The sequence below is a fragment of the Lepus europaeus genome, assembly GCF_033115175.1.
Source record: "Lepus europaeus isolate LE1 chromosome 21 unlocalized genomic scaffold, mLepTim1.pri SUPER_21_unloc_2, whole genome shotgun sequence".
NCBI lineage: Eukaryota > Metazoa > Chordata > Mammalia > Lagomorpha > Leporidae > Lepus > Lepus europaeus.
In genome coordinates, this window is record NW_026909007.1 from 44,949 (window position 1) to 62,460 (window position 17,512).

The following is a 17,512-nucleotide window of genomic DNA, read 5'->3' on the forward strand; positions in this document are numbered from 1 at the left end:
GCTCTTTAAATTCACATTGTGTTTTTTCTTAATATGCATTATTTTCTGTTTTTCTTTCTTTCTGAGATACTTATTTTCAAAGAACTTTTTGAGGAGCCCTCATATCAACAAATTCATTTTATTTAGCACCAAGATTTTTATTAATATTTATATCAATTAATATGGTGGTTCTTGCATCAATTTTGATAATTTTTATTCTTGTAGGTGTTTGGTCATATTCCATGTTTCTGAATTTTCATGGAAGTTGTGGGAAAAATAAAGTGAAAGAAGAATGCACAGGACAATCTGCCATCACACTCTACTTCAGTTTATTCCGATGTACCACACAGAAAATAACTAACTGCTCTATGTGCTACTCAGTTATTTTATGAGACAAATGAAATATTGTGCATAATGTAAACTGATATATTGTGCCATCTGGCTTTAGGTTTTACCAACATGACAAACTGAGGGTACATTCTCTTTTTTGTCAAAATTTAGATAATGGACATTAAAACAAGAAAAAAACATAAAATTGTATGAAGAACAACATAAACATGTTGATCTGATGAACCAATGCTTAAATCTAATATGTTACACAGCATCCCATTTACATATATTTATATGTAAGCATATAGTATTTTAAATGAATAAAATATCAGGGCGCATAGGTTAAACCACTGCTTGGGCCCCTCGCATTCTATTTGGCGTGCTTTTAGACCAAGTCCTACTTTGCTTCCTACCCAGCTTCTTACTAATGCACACCCTGTTAGGTGGAAGATGAGGACTCAAGTACTTTGGTCTCTGATACTCACATTGGATACTCAGATGGAGTTCCTGGCTTTTCACTTCAGCTTGGCTCAATCCCAGCTTCTGGGCATTTAGTCCTCTCTCTCACACTCTCCTTCTCTGTCATTTTCTTTCTGTGTTACTTCACCTTTCAATTAAATAAGTAAGATTTGGAAATTCAAAAAAAATTTCAAAATATTTAAAATAAGCATAATGATTCACTTTAATAAGGATAAATTTATGTATTTAAAACTATAATAGGTGATATTAAACTTATCACAAACTAAATGTTAGTATATTGTAAACATATATATAAACATATAAATGATAAGTAACTTTACTAAATTGACAAGATATTAAAATACACTTATAGACAATATTTTAACCAGTTCACACAGAGAGAGAACATTATTTCCAAATAGGAAGGCATTTGAAACTTTCAAGGTTTATGGGTCCAGTCATGTCATAAAGGCATAAATCTAAAAATCCTGTATTCTATCATCTATGAAACAATAGAAAAATTACCAATTAAAGTGTTACCAAGAAGTCATTTAGACACATGAAAATTTTACTGAAGATCATCTTACATTGCATTGCCCCAGAATTATTTTTCAGGAATCAGAAAAGTATTAAGTGGGGATTGTGATTATTGCAGTCAGAACATGAAATCAGATAGATTATTCAGCTAAGAATTCTTACAAAATTATCTTTATAAAACAGAAAAATATTAAATGTGAAATGTGACATATTCCAGAATTGTCTGAAATGCCAAATTATTTATAGATTTGTATAAAACATAGATTTGTATAAAGCATAAAATTATTTATAACACATTAAATATATGTCATCACTGTGAAATCGTTATCAGTGTAAAGTATATTACTTGGTCATTAGATGTTCCAAGATAAAAACTCTAGTATTTCTTTTATTTAAAAAATATTTATTTACTTGAAAGTCAGAGTTACACAGATTGAAGGAGAGGCAGAGAGAGAGAGAGAGTCTTCCATCCCCTGGTTCACTCCCCAATTGGCCACAATGGTCAGAGTTGTGGCGATCTGAAGCCAGGAGCCAGGATCTTCCTCCAGGTCTCCAAGTGGGTGCAGGGACCCCAAGACTTAGGCCATCTTCTTGTGCTTTTCCAGGCCATAGCAGAGAACTGGATCAGAAGTAGAGCAGCCAGGGCTCGAACTGGCGCCCATATGGGATGCCAGCACTACAGGTGGTGGCTTTACCCGCCATGCCACAGTGCTGGCCCCAGAAATCAAGTATTTCTTATGACATCATGTTGTCTTGCACAAACTATCCCTGTGAAATATTCCACTCTGTGTGCATTTGATGTATACATGCATATGATAAAACATATACTGCATGTTCCTCAAACTCTTACATTACAACCATTATGCTTACTTCCCAGTACAAAAATCATTAAAATGTGCAAGATCATCAAAAGGAACATTGGAGAATTTCCCAGAGCCCAACATAAATCAAAACAAAAACTGAGAGGACAAATCAAGCTGAAGGACTATTTTTTCCCCAGGACAGTGGCTAAATACTTGAGCTTCAACCCCCTGTGGGTAAACCAGCTCTCCCTCTGGCGAACTGGAATAAATAAGAAAATATGCCAACTCGTGACTATCCAAAGGCTAGGCATAGCCAAAGTATGCACTAAATTGGAACTAATGAAGCATACAAAAAAAATAAGCTACTAGAACTGAGTTTCAGATTAGATAATGGAATTACATTTCAAATATTTAAATAAATATCAGAAAATGAAAGAATTGAAATAATAATGAGCACGAGAAATAAGAACAAGGAACAGAAATATTGATCATATTTGTAAAAGAACAAAATAAACATTTGAAAATTGTAATAAACAAATATACAATACAGAGTTTAAACATTAAGTTAAACTCAGGTTTTCCATGTCTGAAATGCTCTCATGGGCTTTTCAGCCAGATCTGAATGTCTTAAGAGCTAATTCTGAGGCCAGAGTGCTGTTTAGTTCATTTGTCATTCTACGAGGCTGTGGTATGGCCTGCTTCTCATGTTGGATCATTCTCTCCTTTTTCATTCTATCTATTGTTATTACCAGACACTTGGTCTTATTTATATGATCCTATGACACTTAGTCCCACATATATGATCAATTACACACTTAATATGATTTGTCTAAATATTTGTCTAAATAAGATTGGAGTTGGTGAACTCAAAAGGCTTCCATTGCCTTAGCAGCTCATGACAAGAGCCTAAGGTGATCACTGATGCCATAAACAAGAGTGTCAATTGTTAAGTCAACAACAGGAGTCACTGTGCACTTACTCTGTCTTTAATGTGTTATACTATGTGAATTAATGGCATAACTAGTACTCAAAGAGTACTTCACACTTTGTGTTTCTGTGTGGGTGCACTGTTGAAATCTTTACTTAATATATACTAAATTGATCTTCTGTATATAAAGATAATTGAAAATGAATCGATGTGAATGGAATGGGAGAGGGAGTGGGAGATGGGAGGGTTGCCGGTGGCAGGGAAGTTATGGGGGGGGGGGAAGCCACTGTAACCCAAAAGCTGTACTTTGAAAATTTATATTTATTAAATAAAAGTTTAAAAAAAAAACAAGTACATGAGCTGCCAATCACAGTGTGCACTAACACTAACCTGGATCAGAAACAGAGGCAAAATTTGCACCTGGGCACTCTAATATGGGATGTGGGCTTCCCAAGTGGTACTTTAATTACTGAACAATATGCCCACTAAAAGACAAACATTTTTGTCATCAACTTATTAAAACCAAAAGCTTTTCCATGATATATTGTGCAAAACAATGAATATTCTCTTATCGGAACTGATAAGCTGTTCTGTACTCATAGTGGCATAGACATGGACCACAACACACTGAACACCACGATGACTGAATCACATGTCCACATTATGAGGGAGGTGGATGAGATGATAAAGTCCACCCAGTACATGACCAGTATTTAGTGACAGCCATCAGATTGGTCTGGGTCACATTGGAAGATGCCATTGTGTGGAAGAGTGTGCTAGTACTGAAACACAAACAGATTAACCATATGAAAAAGAATAAGTAGAAGATGAAATGCATGTATTTATACTTAAACTGTGCTGACCAGGAGGTGCTAGGACTGATGGTGATGGCCTAGATGATGCTCAGGAGGCAGGTGGTGCAGATGGAGAGGCCCCTCATCATCCTGTTTATGTCGAACAAAGCTTTACACTTGAATTCAGTCCATACATTCAATGACTCAAACAGGTCTGGAGAGTGCAAAAACAGCATAGTAGTGAGCAAAGCAATGTGGACAAAGGCCAGGTGACAGCTGGTCAGGTCAGTGGGCTTTGGCCGCCTATCCAGCAGGATTGTGGAGATGTGAGAGAGGAAGAGGAAGGTGTTGGTTGAGATTCCAATGCCAGCTTGATAAAGAATACACGTACCTGCCCCCTCCACAATCCACTGCAGATGGATGTCTTCCCATCGTAGCATGGTCGGAACTGAAGAGTGGCTGAGCGAGGATTGATGCTGGAAATGACTAAACTGGATGGAGCCCTGGGGAGGTCTAGGGATGAGGGAGAAAGAAAAGGAGGAGGTTTAGATTCAGATATGGCTTGGGAGAAGGCACAGTGTCAGGATGATTCTGTGCCAGAGAAGGATTTGTTTTCAAAACCATGACAGTCAGAAGCAGCACAGCTCTGCCCAGGACATCATCACGGCCTGATGTTTATATTAACAGTGTCATTGTGAGGCTCTGTGCCACCTGATAGGGGCACTGGCAGACACACATCTGATTCCTCTCTGTACACAGCAGGTAATTAATAGGTACTGGTTGGATGAGTGAGCCTAATTCTTCCCAGCCCCTGAGACACCACTGAAAACTGAAGGTCTGCACTCCCTTTTGTAGCTCCCAGGATGCACTGGAGAGCAGAAAGGGGGTGTGCTGTGAGCAGAACACAAGCCTGTGCGCTGCTCCCAGCACAGGCACAGGTGGTGTCAGGTCCTGAGCCTTAGGCTTCCTGGGTCTGGTTTCAGAGACAACCAAATTCAGGTGACAGTGTGGAAGCCTTCCCATTCTGCCTGTATTCAGTTGCTCTTGCAACACAATCAGGTGGAGGTGGGGTGAGAACGAGGCTCCCATCACCTGGACCGCATGGCTCTCAGAGAGGGAACCCTGGGGAAGACTGCTCCACTCCACAAAGAACCTGTCCCACCTTCAAGTGTGACACTGTAGGTTTGGATGAGAGCTTCTGTAGCACTGTGTAATGAAAAAAGGCTCTGGAGAAAGATAACAGGGTGAAATGGAGACAGGACACATTGCAATGCTAGTGCAGCCTGCTGGATGTGCTACCTCTGAGGAGTCCCTGGCTCACCAATGCTCAGGTACTTAAGCCAGGCCTTGCACAGGAACAGGAAAAGCATGCCGGTGATCAATTCTGTATTGGCTCCACCAGGGCCTCTCAGATCTCAAGGGTCATCTGAAGTAGAAAGTATTTAAACTAGAGGACAAGGGACTCTCTTCCTTCTATTTCCCAGCTCTCTGGATTCTTAACTTGCTATCGTTCTGTGAAGGGGGCACCATTTTATCTGCTTCAGATTTGTAATAGAAATTCTCCCCGTTTCCCTCTTGCTCACAAATAAGGCTTTTTCTCCATTCGTTGAGGGTGGGGCCCTCAGTGCTGGCTCCTGAGAGGGTGCTGACACTCTGGGACCCGAGTCTCCTCCCCCTCCTGCACACTCCAACTGCTCCACATTCTTGCAGAAGGGAGACAAAGCCACGTCAAAGGCCCTGGATGCCAGGATGACCTTGAGTCCGTGGTCACCCTCACCCATCCCTTTCAAGGCCCTCAGTGGCTTCTGCACAAACAGGCCCCCTCATGTGGCAGAAATCTCTAAGAGGAAGCAGAAAATCCACACATGTACTGACCTGGGGCACTCTAGAGGAAACGGTGGATGAGGTGGTCAGGCTGGCCCCCACAGCGGTGACAGCCGCTAGGTCGATAGTGTAGGTTGTCGGAGACAACGGTCCTTGGATCTTGTCTTCATGTGTGCTGCTGTTCAGAGTGTGCATGAGACGTGAGGCGTTCTTCCCACACACCTCCCAGAAAACCTGGTAGCGTGGTAAAGAAAAGGCGAGAGTGGAGCCAGGGCCTCCCGAAGGCCAGGGCTGAGGCCCAACACCAAGTCCATGTCTTTGCAGGTTTGGAATGACAGGGAGCGCAGAGAGGTCTACTGGAGATGCGACAGAACCACCGCCCCTCCAAAACAAGAGCTCTGGTCAAGGCCCCTCCCTCTGCCTCCCACAGATATTGAAACCACACCCCTTCTCAGACCAAATGGCCTGTCTGCCCCCCAGGCAGCAAGCTTCAAGGGGATAGGGGCCTGGCTTATATTTTGGTATCCTCAGTACCTGCTGCACAGATGGAAGAATGGTCGCCAGCCGGCTGAGTTCTACTTAACATTCTCCTGTCACATTATGGAGGTGTTTAGTATCTCCGTTTTCACAAGCTGATGCTGTCAGTAAACAGAGCCCCCCACCAGTGCTTGCCCTTGGCTTGCATCTAACCTGTGGAAATGCTCTGATGCTGGCCCTGTGCAATGACTGCACCTGTCCATTCTGCCAAGCACTGTGCCTGCGAAAGTTTTGTTTCACCCGAGTGCACGAGATTTGCTTCCAGCTCTGCTTCTCCCATTTTTGAATGCCTTGTTTTCCTTGCAAAATTTAATTTCCTATTTAGTCCGTTCACTGGGGCCTCCTGATCACAGTTTATTCCACCTTGCATTCCATAGTGATTCAGAGCTTAGGGAAGAAAGATCCAACTAGCTCCAGAATCAAGCCCCTCGGAGGAGAGTATGTGATTAGGGAGTGCTTAAAAGGGGCTTGAAATGGAAGGGGCTTGTGATGGAAAACGCTTACAGACTCACAGCAGAGGAAAATCGCTAAGCACACTTGCGTTGCCTTCTTTTCAGGCAATAAACTCGGCAACACTGAGGCACCAGCACTTGTCTTAAGCTTCCTTCTCATTCTGATGAAAGCAATAAATATACTGGAAAGGTGCACTTGCAGGAAAACAAGAATGTACAGGACAGCATTTGGGGACTTTAATATAAAAAAAAAGACCCACTGCCCACTTGCTGTCCCCACAGCCTTCATGGAGCCCGGCAGCTTCCAGCACAGGCAGCAGTGTCTGCAGGCTGCGATGGTGCAGATGAGAACAGCAAAGGACAAAGCGGCCAGGGGCTGGCCCACAGCCCACTGCTCAGTGCCTCGGAGCCAAGAGCTGCCTGCAGCTCTGCTGACATCTGAGCATTTACCCCAGCCCAAGGGGACCACTGGACCAACCTCCTCTTGGGCCTAGTCCTTTGCCTCCTCACAGTGTTGGAGCAGGCAAGCTAGCTGGGCCAACCACTCATGGCCACCTCCTCCCACTTGCCCCAGTGCTGGATCTCAGCACCTTGTTCCCCTCTCCTGCCCAGCCAACACTGAGCTGCTCCCTCTCAAGGGGTCAGTCCTGAAACCACAGTGCTTTCTGGCAACCCTGTCTTTCTGGCTGCATCAGAAGGGGAGGGGGGGACAACTGCATAATAGGAAACAAAAGCAAAACCTTCGGGCAATGAGCACTAACACCCCTGGCTGTGTTCTAAGCACTTCACAGATATTAGCTCATTTGAAATTCACCACACACCTTGGGGCTTGGGCCCACTGTTATCCCCATTCTACAAAGGAAGAACCCAAGGCTAGAAACCAACAGCCCTGCTTCACAGCCAGGTTCCTCCTCCTGCCTCCCACAGCGCCCCCTCTCCCTTCCCTGGGGTCTGCAGGAAACTGAAAACCACCGACACTGGAAGGATTTGCTGGAAAATCTCCCAGCCATTTGGTACTTGGCATGACCTCAGAATGCACAGGAGGAAGCAGCTCTGTTAAGCACTTCCATCTTGCCTTCCAGAAAATGTTGTTTGTTTAAAAGCTGCTCTTCATCAACATTTACTAAAAGGCAGCATCTTGTTCACCATGTCAACTTGGAGCAGAAACACAGCGATTCCAGGGTCTTCATAGGTGCAGCATTGCTAGGATTTACGAGCATCAACACTGATAACACACACTGCTCAAGTTTTTATGGATACAAACAAAAACCAAAAGGACAACTCGAGAGCCCAAGCTGCTCAGGAGGAACGAGAAAAACAGCAACAGAAAGTGAGCACTGGCACAGCCCGGGTAACAGATGGCATGGGCTGTGCATGAGCCACAGATGGCAGAGTGGTGATTTGTGGCCAGGAAAGATGCCCTCCAATTTACACACCACTTTTGTGGACTGGGCCTGGTGAGCTCCAGAGGCCCTGGCCAGAGAGTGTTTCACCTGGCTCCAGCGAATGAGAGGAGAGGGTTGGGAGCCTGGAGCCAGGGCCCAGGGGCACCTCCAGCTTGGTGTCTTACTTTCTCCGAGTGGCTGCCTAACTGAAACTAACAACCAGAGGGGCTTCAGAAATAATTTTCTGTTGATCTGAAGTAAATTCTCCACAAGAGAGCAGTACATCACAAACTATCTGTCTGCATCCTGGCCCTCATATGTCAGAGTTTATGGAAAGAGACCGGAAGATACTTAAATTTACAGTGGGAGCGCAATGGGCAATTTCCCCAGTGGGTGTGAGGCAGCCTCCCGCTCAGTACCACCCTCTTGCTTCGGGCCCTAAATCAAAACCAAGGCAAGGGGGCTGTTTGCTGAGAACCCTGGCTGATAAACCTTCCCTTCCAACAGGATGCCCAGCTGCTGAGGGGTCCAGAGCAGAGGACTACCCTCTTGGGTGCTTATGTGCTCCCAGCACCTGCCTGCAATAGCAGCAAAGGGCATTACTGGGTGCCTGAAACTGGCTTTTGGATGTCCTGTTTGTCCACATGCATGGCTTTTCTTTGGCTGTACATGACGAGCTACTTTCTGCTTTCTGCACCAGACAGACCTCTGTGGTGCTGCCAGCAAGCTCCCTGGATACAGTGTGTTGGGGCTGGGGGGTGGCAGGGAAGAGAGGCAGTGCATCAGGTGCCAGTGGGGCTGTACCCAGGTCAGGGGTCAGAGGTGACTGTGTGGTGTCTGGCTACTGAAATGACAATTGTCCTGTTTCAGCTCTGGTAGGGCCTTCCCCTCCCAGAGACAGGGGCACAGGTATCTATCAAGCTCTTGGATACACAAGGCACACCTTAGGGTGTTGGCAGGGACAGAAACGCACAGGCCAGCCAAGGTGAGATGGGTCAATGCAGCCACCTTGGGAACAGAGCATTCATCTGAAGAGCTGGCCCAGACTTCTGCTGCCCATGGAGGCACCGTCACCTCCAACCCTGGCCTCAGTGGGGAGGGAGACACTGGTGACTGAACCTACCTGAAAAGCCAAAGCTTCCAAGGTCAAGTTCCACAGTAGACAATAGACTGTTGTTTGTGACTGCAGGTATTCATTTAAATACAGTGGAATGAGTTCATTAAGCCTTATTGGTGAGTACAAAAAGGTTATCATAAATTGGGAAGAATTGGCAACCACCACTTACCCAGAAAACATTGGCACCACTCAAAAGATTATGCCTGCAGCTTTCTCTGAGCTTTAAAACAAGGATGAAGCATGTGGTGTGCTCAGAAAGGGCGGCAGGGCCCAGCTGTGTGTGTCTGTGAGCATGGAAGACCTCTGCCAACCTGCCTGTCTCCCAGATTTCTAAACCATGGCAGGCTGAGCCAGAAGAGGCAACTGCGGCGAGATGGATTATCTGCTTCTCTTGCTCACACAGCCTGCTTCTGAAATTCATGCTCAGAACGCCTCTAATTCAGTCCCAGGACTGGTTCCCAAGGGGTCCAAGCAGGAACACTTTGCACTTCTTCCCTGCATTTGTTTGCTGCTGCTGTGCAGCCAGGTAACTCGAACTCAAAACAGACTCACTGGCATGAAGAGCAGCAACTCACTCAGAAGACAGAACAGCCCAGGACCTGAGCCCAGCTCTGAAGCAAACAGACAGGAGCCAGAGGTCAGCTGTGCTGCACCACATTGGAGTACCTAGGGAGCACAGATAAGCACCCCGTGCATGGGGGCCACATGGTCAGAATGCTGAGTAATGGTTACTGAAAGGAGAAGGATGCTGTCGGTGGCTGTGCTGCTCCTGGCCAGGCAATGGCAGGCCACCTAGCACAGTCTGCCTCAGCCCATCATCCTGACTGTTCCAGGAGGGTGTTATGACACCCATGACTGAGTTGGAGGCCTGAGAGATAAGTTAATGCTCCCACCTGACCCAGAGGAAGAAGGACCTCCCCAACTTCACCCAAGGCTCAGAACTCTGCTGGTTTTATCAAACCACGAGTTTTTATCTTCCACTAATGATATGGGATAAGGCAGGTAGCTAGATTAGGATCAGAGCTAGAGGCCATACCTTCCCTGCCCCATGTTATCCTATCCACCCACCTGTCAATCAGATGACCCTTTCCCTAGGATGTGCTTCCCCCTGCCTGGGACCTGGGGATAGTACCATGTAACCACTCCCCTTTCTAAGCTTGTAAACTCAGTAAAGGGAAGAGTTCTCTCATTCTCTCTCTCTCCCTCCCTCCCTCCCTCCATGTGGACCCAGAGCAAGTAGGGCATGGAATTCTCCCTCTTTTCCCTTCCTGGCCCACTCTTGCTGAGTAATGCCCAAAGGTGTGTGTGTTTTCCTCACCTTCTGAATAAACCTGATCACCTGGTACACTGTGTGTGTGCCTGTACTTAGAATGTTTCTCTAAGTAAGGGGCAAGACCTGGAATAGGAATTCAGGCCCAGCCTGGCCCACAACACTAGGACTGAAATTGAGCTTTAACCTGAAAGCTTTTCCAGAAACCTTTGTCATAAAATGAAATCACTGGAAACCCCGTGAACGGTGGGCTGTTTCCCCCAGGGGTTCTGGAACCAGGAGAGGTGAGGTTGCTGTGAAAGGGCAGCTGGTGCCCACCCTCCCCGTGCTCAGCTCCGCACCTCCACCCAGGCTGCTCACTGTCTCTTGTCCTGAGGGTCCTATGGGGAGGCTTGGTAGGGACAGTCAGGAGCCCTCTCTTTGCCCTGCCTTTGCTGCACACTCAGACAGTAGGCTTCCAGTGCACATCTGCGGAGTGAGGGAGGGAAAGGCCTCCTGTCCTCATCTGTACGAGGGTCACAGCACCTAGACTTACTTAGCACGCTGCTCTGGGAGTTGAGTGAAGTAAATTCATGTGAGTGAGCACATCAGTAAATGACTGACTACCACTGGTCAGAGACTTCCAAGGCTTGGGAAGACAGCACAAGGAGAGTTAACCTCCAAACACAGAGGTTGGCGCCCACGGGGCAAGATGCCCACAATCTGGGCTGGCTCTCTGGCTTCCCGCCACATGGCCAGGAAGACTTTCTGGTTACCCTCAAGAAGGCCCACTGGGAGCAGTTTCCTTGCAATCAGTATTTGTCAGAATAAACTTTTTTTCTTTTTTCTTTTTCAAAGAACAGGAGCACTCACCTGTAATGATGCCATTTATTCTCCAGGGGGTCCTGCCAGCTGACCTTGAGATATGTCCAGGATCTCTGTGAAGCTCAGATGACCCACTGTCCCTGATTCTACAAATTAAAAATAAAAGCATCTGTTAACACGATAGCCCAACTCTCTTTTGATCTGATTTGCATGGAAGGGTCTAACTACGGACAGGAGTGGAGAGCCAGGGCCAGTTGAAATGTGCAGGGAACATCAGAAGAAATGCAGGAGGGATGAGAAAATTCAAGGCATCCCAGCCACACAGAGAGCTGAAGCTGAAGCTGGAGATTTATACACAGTTGTTTCTTTGTCTGTGATCTAATATAAGTGGAGCAGTCAGGCCAGCTGGATCCTGAAGGCAACTGCTCCACATGTTGGACCTCTCAGTAGTAGAGATGCCCACTTGCTCGAGAGGACGCCCAAAAATCCAGACTCCAAACCAGCTGATGCAAAAAGCATGAGGTATTTATTGTACGTTTGCGCAAACGGGCCCCCACCTCAGGCAGTGAGGAGCCCTGAGCGGCAGTTTCACACAGGTTATATAGGCAACGAATTAGCATATTCCTAACGCATGCATAGGATTGGTCAGTTCAGAGGGACCGTTAGCATATGGGAGAATGCTGGCGAAGAATGCTGGTGGAGAGTGCTGGTATAAAATGCAGAGGTGGCACGGGATTGGTTGGTTCGGAGGGACAATTAGCATACCGGAGAATGCTGAGGGAGAGTGCTAAGCGAGAGTGCTGAGGTGTTACAGGATTGGCCGGTCGCAGTGACATCATAAGTGTGCGCCTAGAGACCCTCCGAAGGGAGGGGCAGCTCTGCTCTGGGCGCGCCCAGAGGTTTCCTGGAGGGGAGGGGCATTTCTGCTCTGGGCGTGCCTAGAGGTTCTCTGAAGGGGATTGACTTTTCCTTCCCAGAGAACGTCCTGCCTGCTAGACTCTGGGGAACATCTAACCTCTTAAGAAGCCCCTGATATTTGCCCAGGCCTAATTTCTTGTCCCTCTCCCCCATAAGGGTCCTTCATTCCCTCCTTTTCTTTTTGTACAGATTTTAATCCTAAAATCTATTGGACCTCGGAGGTCTTTGAAGCTTGACACTGGTACTGTTGAGTCAGCACCCGGGTTTGGATAAGGAAAAGCCTCTCGCGGATAAACTGGAGCAACCTGTTAAGAATACATGAGCCGTCTCGTATAGTAACATTGTGGGTGACATTGCACAAGTGTCGGTGGGACAAGGGAGGATTTTCTACACAAGTACCTTGTCCCGACACCTCTGTAAGAGTGAGACGCGCCCAAAGGGGCAAGAGGCAATTATTTGCCTTTGTAGTGCCATTCCAGGTCCTGGGGACCGCGAGGCCCTCGTAATAAGGTGGACCTGGGGCTAGGCATAGCCAACAGGACTCGGTCAGCTCCAGATTGGTCTGGTTGAGGGCCAGAAAGGCCCCTGTCAAAAGGTTAAACAGCCGCTGTCCGGTTGTACGGGGGCTCGAAGCGTTTGGAGTTAAACTTGCCAAGCTAGGCGAAAGGGTGGCTGGCAAGAGGGGTGGCCTGGGGAGAGCCTGCCTCACTGGAGGGAGGGAACTCTGTTCTTGCTGGACTGGGTTGGGTCCCACTGACTGGGGACTGGGAGCCATACACGCCCCAATAGTTAAGACTATTTCCAGGGATTTTTGTCAAATTATTCTGGTCAGGTACATCCCAGGTATCTAACCCAGTAACCAGTTGACATACGTCCGGGTATAAGGTGGGCCACCATGCCCCGGGGGTATGTAACCCACTAACAGACCAGGCCACCCGTCCTGTGGAGGAAATTACTTTCCACGTTAACAATTGTGGAGCATGGGGATTGGAAAAACAATGGGGAAAGGCCAGGAACATCACAAATATTAAACAGTTTTTGAAAGTCTTAGCTTGAGTGGGTTCTGAGTGCGCTGGAGCTTCCATTTGGCTGGTCTATCCGGATCCTCGGGGCCCTGGGGAGGTGGTGCTCGCTTCACGTGTGAGGCGTGGACCCAAGCAGCGATTCCGTCGACCTTGAGAGCGGTGGGAGTTGTCAACAGCACAGTGAAAGGGCCTTTCCACCGGGGCTCTAGAGTCTTAGATTGGTGTTTTCGGACATACATGGCATCACCGATTTGGAAAGGATGTGGGATAGTTGTCGTCTTGGGTTGGTAGGCTGCTGCAAGAGGTTTCCAGACCTGGTTCTGGATGATCTGGAGCGCTCTTAACCGGGCCTGTAACTTAGGGGCATCGGCAACGGAGTCACTGGCAAGGTCAAGCAAGCCTGCTACTGGTGGGGGCCCTCCATAAAGGATTTCGTATGGTGTCAGCCCGCAATGAGAGGGCGTGTTTCGGACCCGGAACAACACCATAGGGAGGAGTTGGACCCAGTCTTTAACGCCAGTCTCCAACGCTAATTTGGTCAAGGTCTCTTTAATTGTTCTGTTTATTTTTTACCTGTCCTGAACTTTGGGGTCTATAGGCACAGTGTAATTTTCAATTTATGCCTAATGCTTTGGCCACCAACTGACTTACCTGGGAGACAAACGCTGGGCCATTGTCGGACCCGATTACCTTAGGCAAGCCGAACCGGGGGAAGATCTCCTCTATGATCTTCTTGACGACCACCTGGGCGGTTTCCCGTTTTGTGGGGAATGCCTCAGTCCATCCGGAGAAGGTGTCTACAAAAACTAGAAGATACTTATTCCCATAACTGCCCGGCCTTATCTCAGTGAAATCGACCTCCCAGTTGATTCCTGGTCGGTCTCCTCTTACCCTAGCTCCCTCCGGGAGCTTGAGGTGTCTGGCATTTACCTTGGCACACGGAACACAGGATTCAGTCACCTGCTGGACTAAAGAGTCAAGTCCGGGGATGTAATAAGACTGCCTATCTTCCTGTAAGGCTGCTTTTAGTTTTTTGTGTCCCAAATGAGTCCATTGATGGAGGCTGGTAATTATTTTTTTAGTCAATTGGTGTGGCAGGACTATTTTTTCTCCGAGCCTCCAAACCCTTATTTGTTCATTATACTCTGCACCGAGCCGCTGGATCGTATCTAAGTCTTGGTCCGAATAGAGGAAAGGTGGTTCCCTCGATACTTGGGTGGGCTCAGTTGTCTTTAACGGGAGCACCTGTTGGCTCAGGGCTGCCGCCCTAGCGGCCTCGTCTGCCATCCTGTTTCCCCTTGCTACGGGGTCGTCTCCTCGTTGGTGCCCGGGGCAATGGATTATACTCAACCTTTTGGGCAGGAACAGGACCTGTAGAAGATCTAGGATTTCCTGCTTATTTTTAATGTCCTTGCCTGCCGAGGTTAAGAGGCCCCTTAGCCGGTATATCTCCCCATGTACATGGGCAGTGGCGAATGCATACCGACTGTCTGTGTAAATGTTGACCTTTTTGTCTTGTGCCAGTTTTAAAGCTTGAGTTAAGGCTATGAGCTCGGCTTTTTGAGCAGAAGTTCCAGGCTTTAAGGCACTTGACCAGATAACAATTTTTCCATCCACCACCGCTGCCCCAGCCCTCCGCTCACCGTTCTGTAGAAAGCTGCTCCCATCCGTGAACCAGGTCATTTCGGCATCCGGCAGAGGCTGGTCGGTTAGGTCTTTTCGGGTGCCGTGGGCCTCAGCCAGGATTTGGTGACAGTTATGGATTACCTGGGCCTGGGGCCCCAGTTCCGGGAGCAGGGTGGCCGGGTTTAAAGAGGTGGCAGTCCCAATCCGGACCCGCTCTGAGTTTAATAACATAGTCTGGTAATGAGTTATCCGAGCATTTGAGAGCCACCGATCTGGTGGCTGTCGGATAACTGTCTCCACAGCATGAGGTGCCACTACGGTGAGAGGTTGGCCTAGAGTCAATTTGTCCGAGTCTTTTACCAGAACTGCCACGGCCGCTATCATGCGGAGGCACGGAGGCCAGCCGGCCGCTACATTGTCTAGTTTTTTTGAAAAGTATGTCACCGGCTTTTTCCAGGGTCCAAGCATTTGTGTTAGCACTCCCTTCGCCACTCCCTTGTTCTCATCCACGTATAATGTGAAGGGCTTGGTCATATCAGGGAGGCTCAGGGCTGGGGCTGACAATAGGGCCTTTTTTATGTTGTCAAACGCCCGCTGTTGCTCTTCTCTCCATTGAAAGGGAGCATTGGACTTCGTGAGGGGGTACAATGGGGCTGCCAGCTCCGCAAACCCAGGAATCCAAAGGCGGCAGAATCCCGCACTCCCGAGGAATTCCCGCATCTTTCTGGCATCGGTGGGGGGTGGAATTAGAGCAACCACCCTTTTTCGGCTCTTTGTCAGCCACCGTTGCCCTCCTTCTAGGAGGTAGCCTAGGTAGGCCACCTGTTTTTGACATATTTGGGCCTTTTTCGCGGAGGCTCGATAGCCCAATTTCCCCAGTCTCTGTAGCAGGGCCCCGGTACCTTTTAGGCAGTCCTGCTCAGTTTCAGCGGCAAGGAGGAGGTCGTCCACATATTGCAGGAGGACCAGGTCCGGATGGTTGACTCGGAAGTCGGCCAAATCTAGGTGCAGAGCTTCATTAAACAAGGTAGGCGAGTTTTTAAATCCTTGGGGCAACCTTGTCCAGGTGAGTTGTCCTGAAAACCCGGTCTCTGGGTCTTTCCACTCAAAAGCAAAGATGGATTGGCTCTGAGGGCTCAGTCTTAAACAAAAGAATGCATCTTTTAGATCTAACACAGTGTACCATACATGGGTCGGAGGCAAGGTACTTAGCAGATTGTAGGGGTTGGGCACTGTGGGATGCATATCCTCCGTTCTCCTGTTAACCTCCCGCAAGTCCTGTACCGGGCGGTAGTCACCCGTACCAGGCTTCTTTACTGGTAGTAGGGGGGTGTTCCAAGGTGAACGACAAGGTTTTAAAATGCCTAGGTGTAACAGTCTCTGGATATGTGACCGGATACCTTCCTTAGCTTCCTTGCCCATCGGATATTGACGAACTGACACGGGAATGGCCGTGGGCTTCAGATCTATGATCAAGGGAGGCCGGTTGACGGCCAGCCCTATTCCCGCAGTCTCTGCCCAGGCCTGAGGAAAATCTGCGAGCCACTTGGGATCCAGGGGAGCCATGGTGGACGAGGGCCTCTCGAATAATCGATGTTCGTCCTCCAAGCGTAGTGTTAACACCTGGAGAGGCCGCCCTCCTGAGTCTGTGATGGTAGCTCCTTTCTCATGGAAGTGAATTTGGGCTCCTACCTTCGAGAGTAGGTCCCTGCCCAGGAGGGGGTAGGGGCAGTCTGGCACTAGTAAGAACGAGTGTGTCACAAGTCCTGTACTCAACTGGACCTCTCGATTGGTTGTCCAGCGATATAACTTCCCTCCAGTTGCCCCCTGAACCCAGGAAGTCTTGGAGCTTAAAGGCCCTTTTTCTGAAGTCAGTACCGAGTGCTGGGCTCCCGTGTCAATCAGGAAGGTTACTGGTCTGCCCCCCACTTCAAGGGTTATCCTGGGCTCAGGGGGGGGCTCCTGGCCCTGACTCACCCAGTCGTCTTCTTCCAGGGACAGGATTGGAACTGGTCTCTTCTTTGGTCCCTGTGTTTTCTTTGGGCAGTCTTTGACCCAGTGTCCTCTTTTTTTACAATAGGCACATTGATCTCTTTTTACCCGAGGCTTTCGTTTGTCTCCCAAGTCCCTATTCTGTCCTGGTCTACTCCTTTCTATATCCTGCACTACGGTGGCCAAAATTCTACTAAGCTCTCGATTACGTCTTTTATCTCTTTTGTCTTTCCTTTCCTCCTGCTCCTTGTGGATCCTTTCCTCCTTCTCCTCTCGGGTCTCCCTTTTGTTGTAAATCTTTTTTTGCCTCCTTTATTAAATCTTGTATGGTATACCCCTGAAGCCCCTCTAGCCGCTGCAATTTATTGCGGATGTCCGGCGCTAACTGTCCTATAAAGGACATGATTACATCTCCCTGCCGGTCCTCTGCCAGGGGGTCAAACGGGGTGTACATACGGTAGGCTTCCATTAATCTTTTTAGGAAGCCTGCCGGCGTTTCCTCAGCCCCCTGCACTACTGCACGTACCTTGGCCAAATTGGTGGGGCGCTTTCCAGCCCCTCTGAGACCCGCAAGGAGAATCTGGCGGTAAAGACGAAGTCGCTCCCTACCAGTAACGGTGGTGTGGTCCCAATCAGGACGGGTTGAGGGAAACGCCTCCTCGATTTCGTTTGGCAGTAGGGTCGGTCGGCCATCTGCTCCAGGGACGTTTTTCCGTGCCTCAAGGTAGACAC

General features: G+C 48.1%; 1 protein-coding gene and 1 long non-coding RNA gene across 2 annotated transcripts in view; both read right to left on the reverse strand.

Moving 5' to 3' along the window:
- Nucleotides 1–590: 590 nt before the first annotated feature.
- On the reverse strand, nucleotides 591–5,768 carry LOC133754328 (uncharacterized). The gene is made up of 3 exons (XR_009865197.1): nucleotides 5,706–5,768; nucleotides 4,222–4,343; nucleotides 591–916 (listed from the first exon to the last, which is right to left on the reverse strand). It is a non-coding gene; the product is annotated as an uncharacterized LOC133754328 (long non-coding RNA).
- Nucleotides 5,769–5,828: 60 nt separating this feature from the next.
- Nucleotides 5,829–17,512, reverse strand: part of LOC133754327 (CUB and sushi domain-containing protein 1-like) — a 53,041-nt gene continuing 41,357 nt past the window's right edge. Inside the window, exons 7-8 of the mRNA XM_062184787.1 lie at nucleotides 11,268–11,365; nucleotides 5,829–5,888 (exon numbers count right to left, since the gene is read on the reverse strand). Coding sequence (XP_062040771.1) covers nucleotides 11,283–11,365 — 83 coding nt within the window. The 3' untranslated portion in view covers nucleotides 5,829–5,888; nucleotides 11,268–11,282. The remainder of the gene's footprint in view (nucleotides 5,889–11,267; nucleotides 11,366–17,512) is intronic.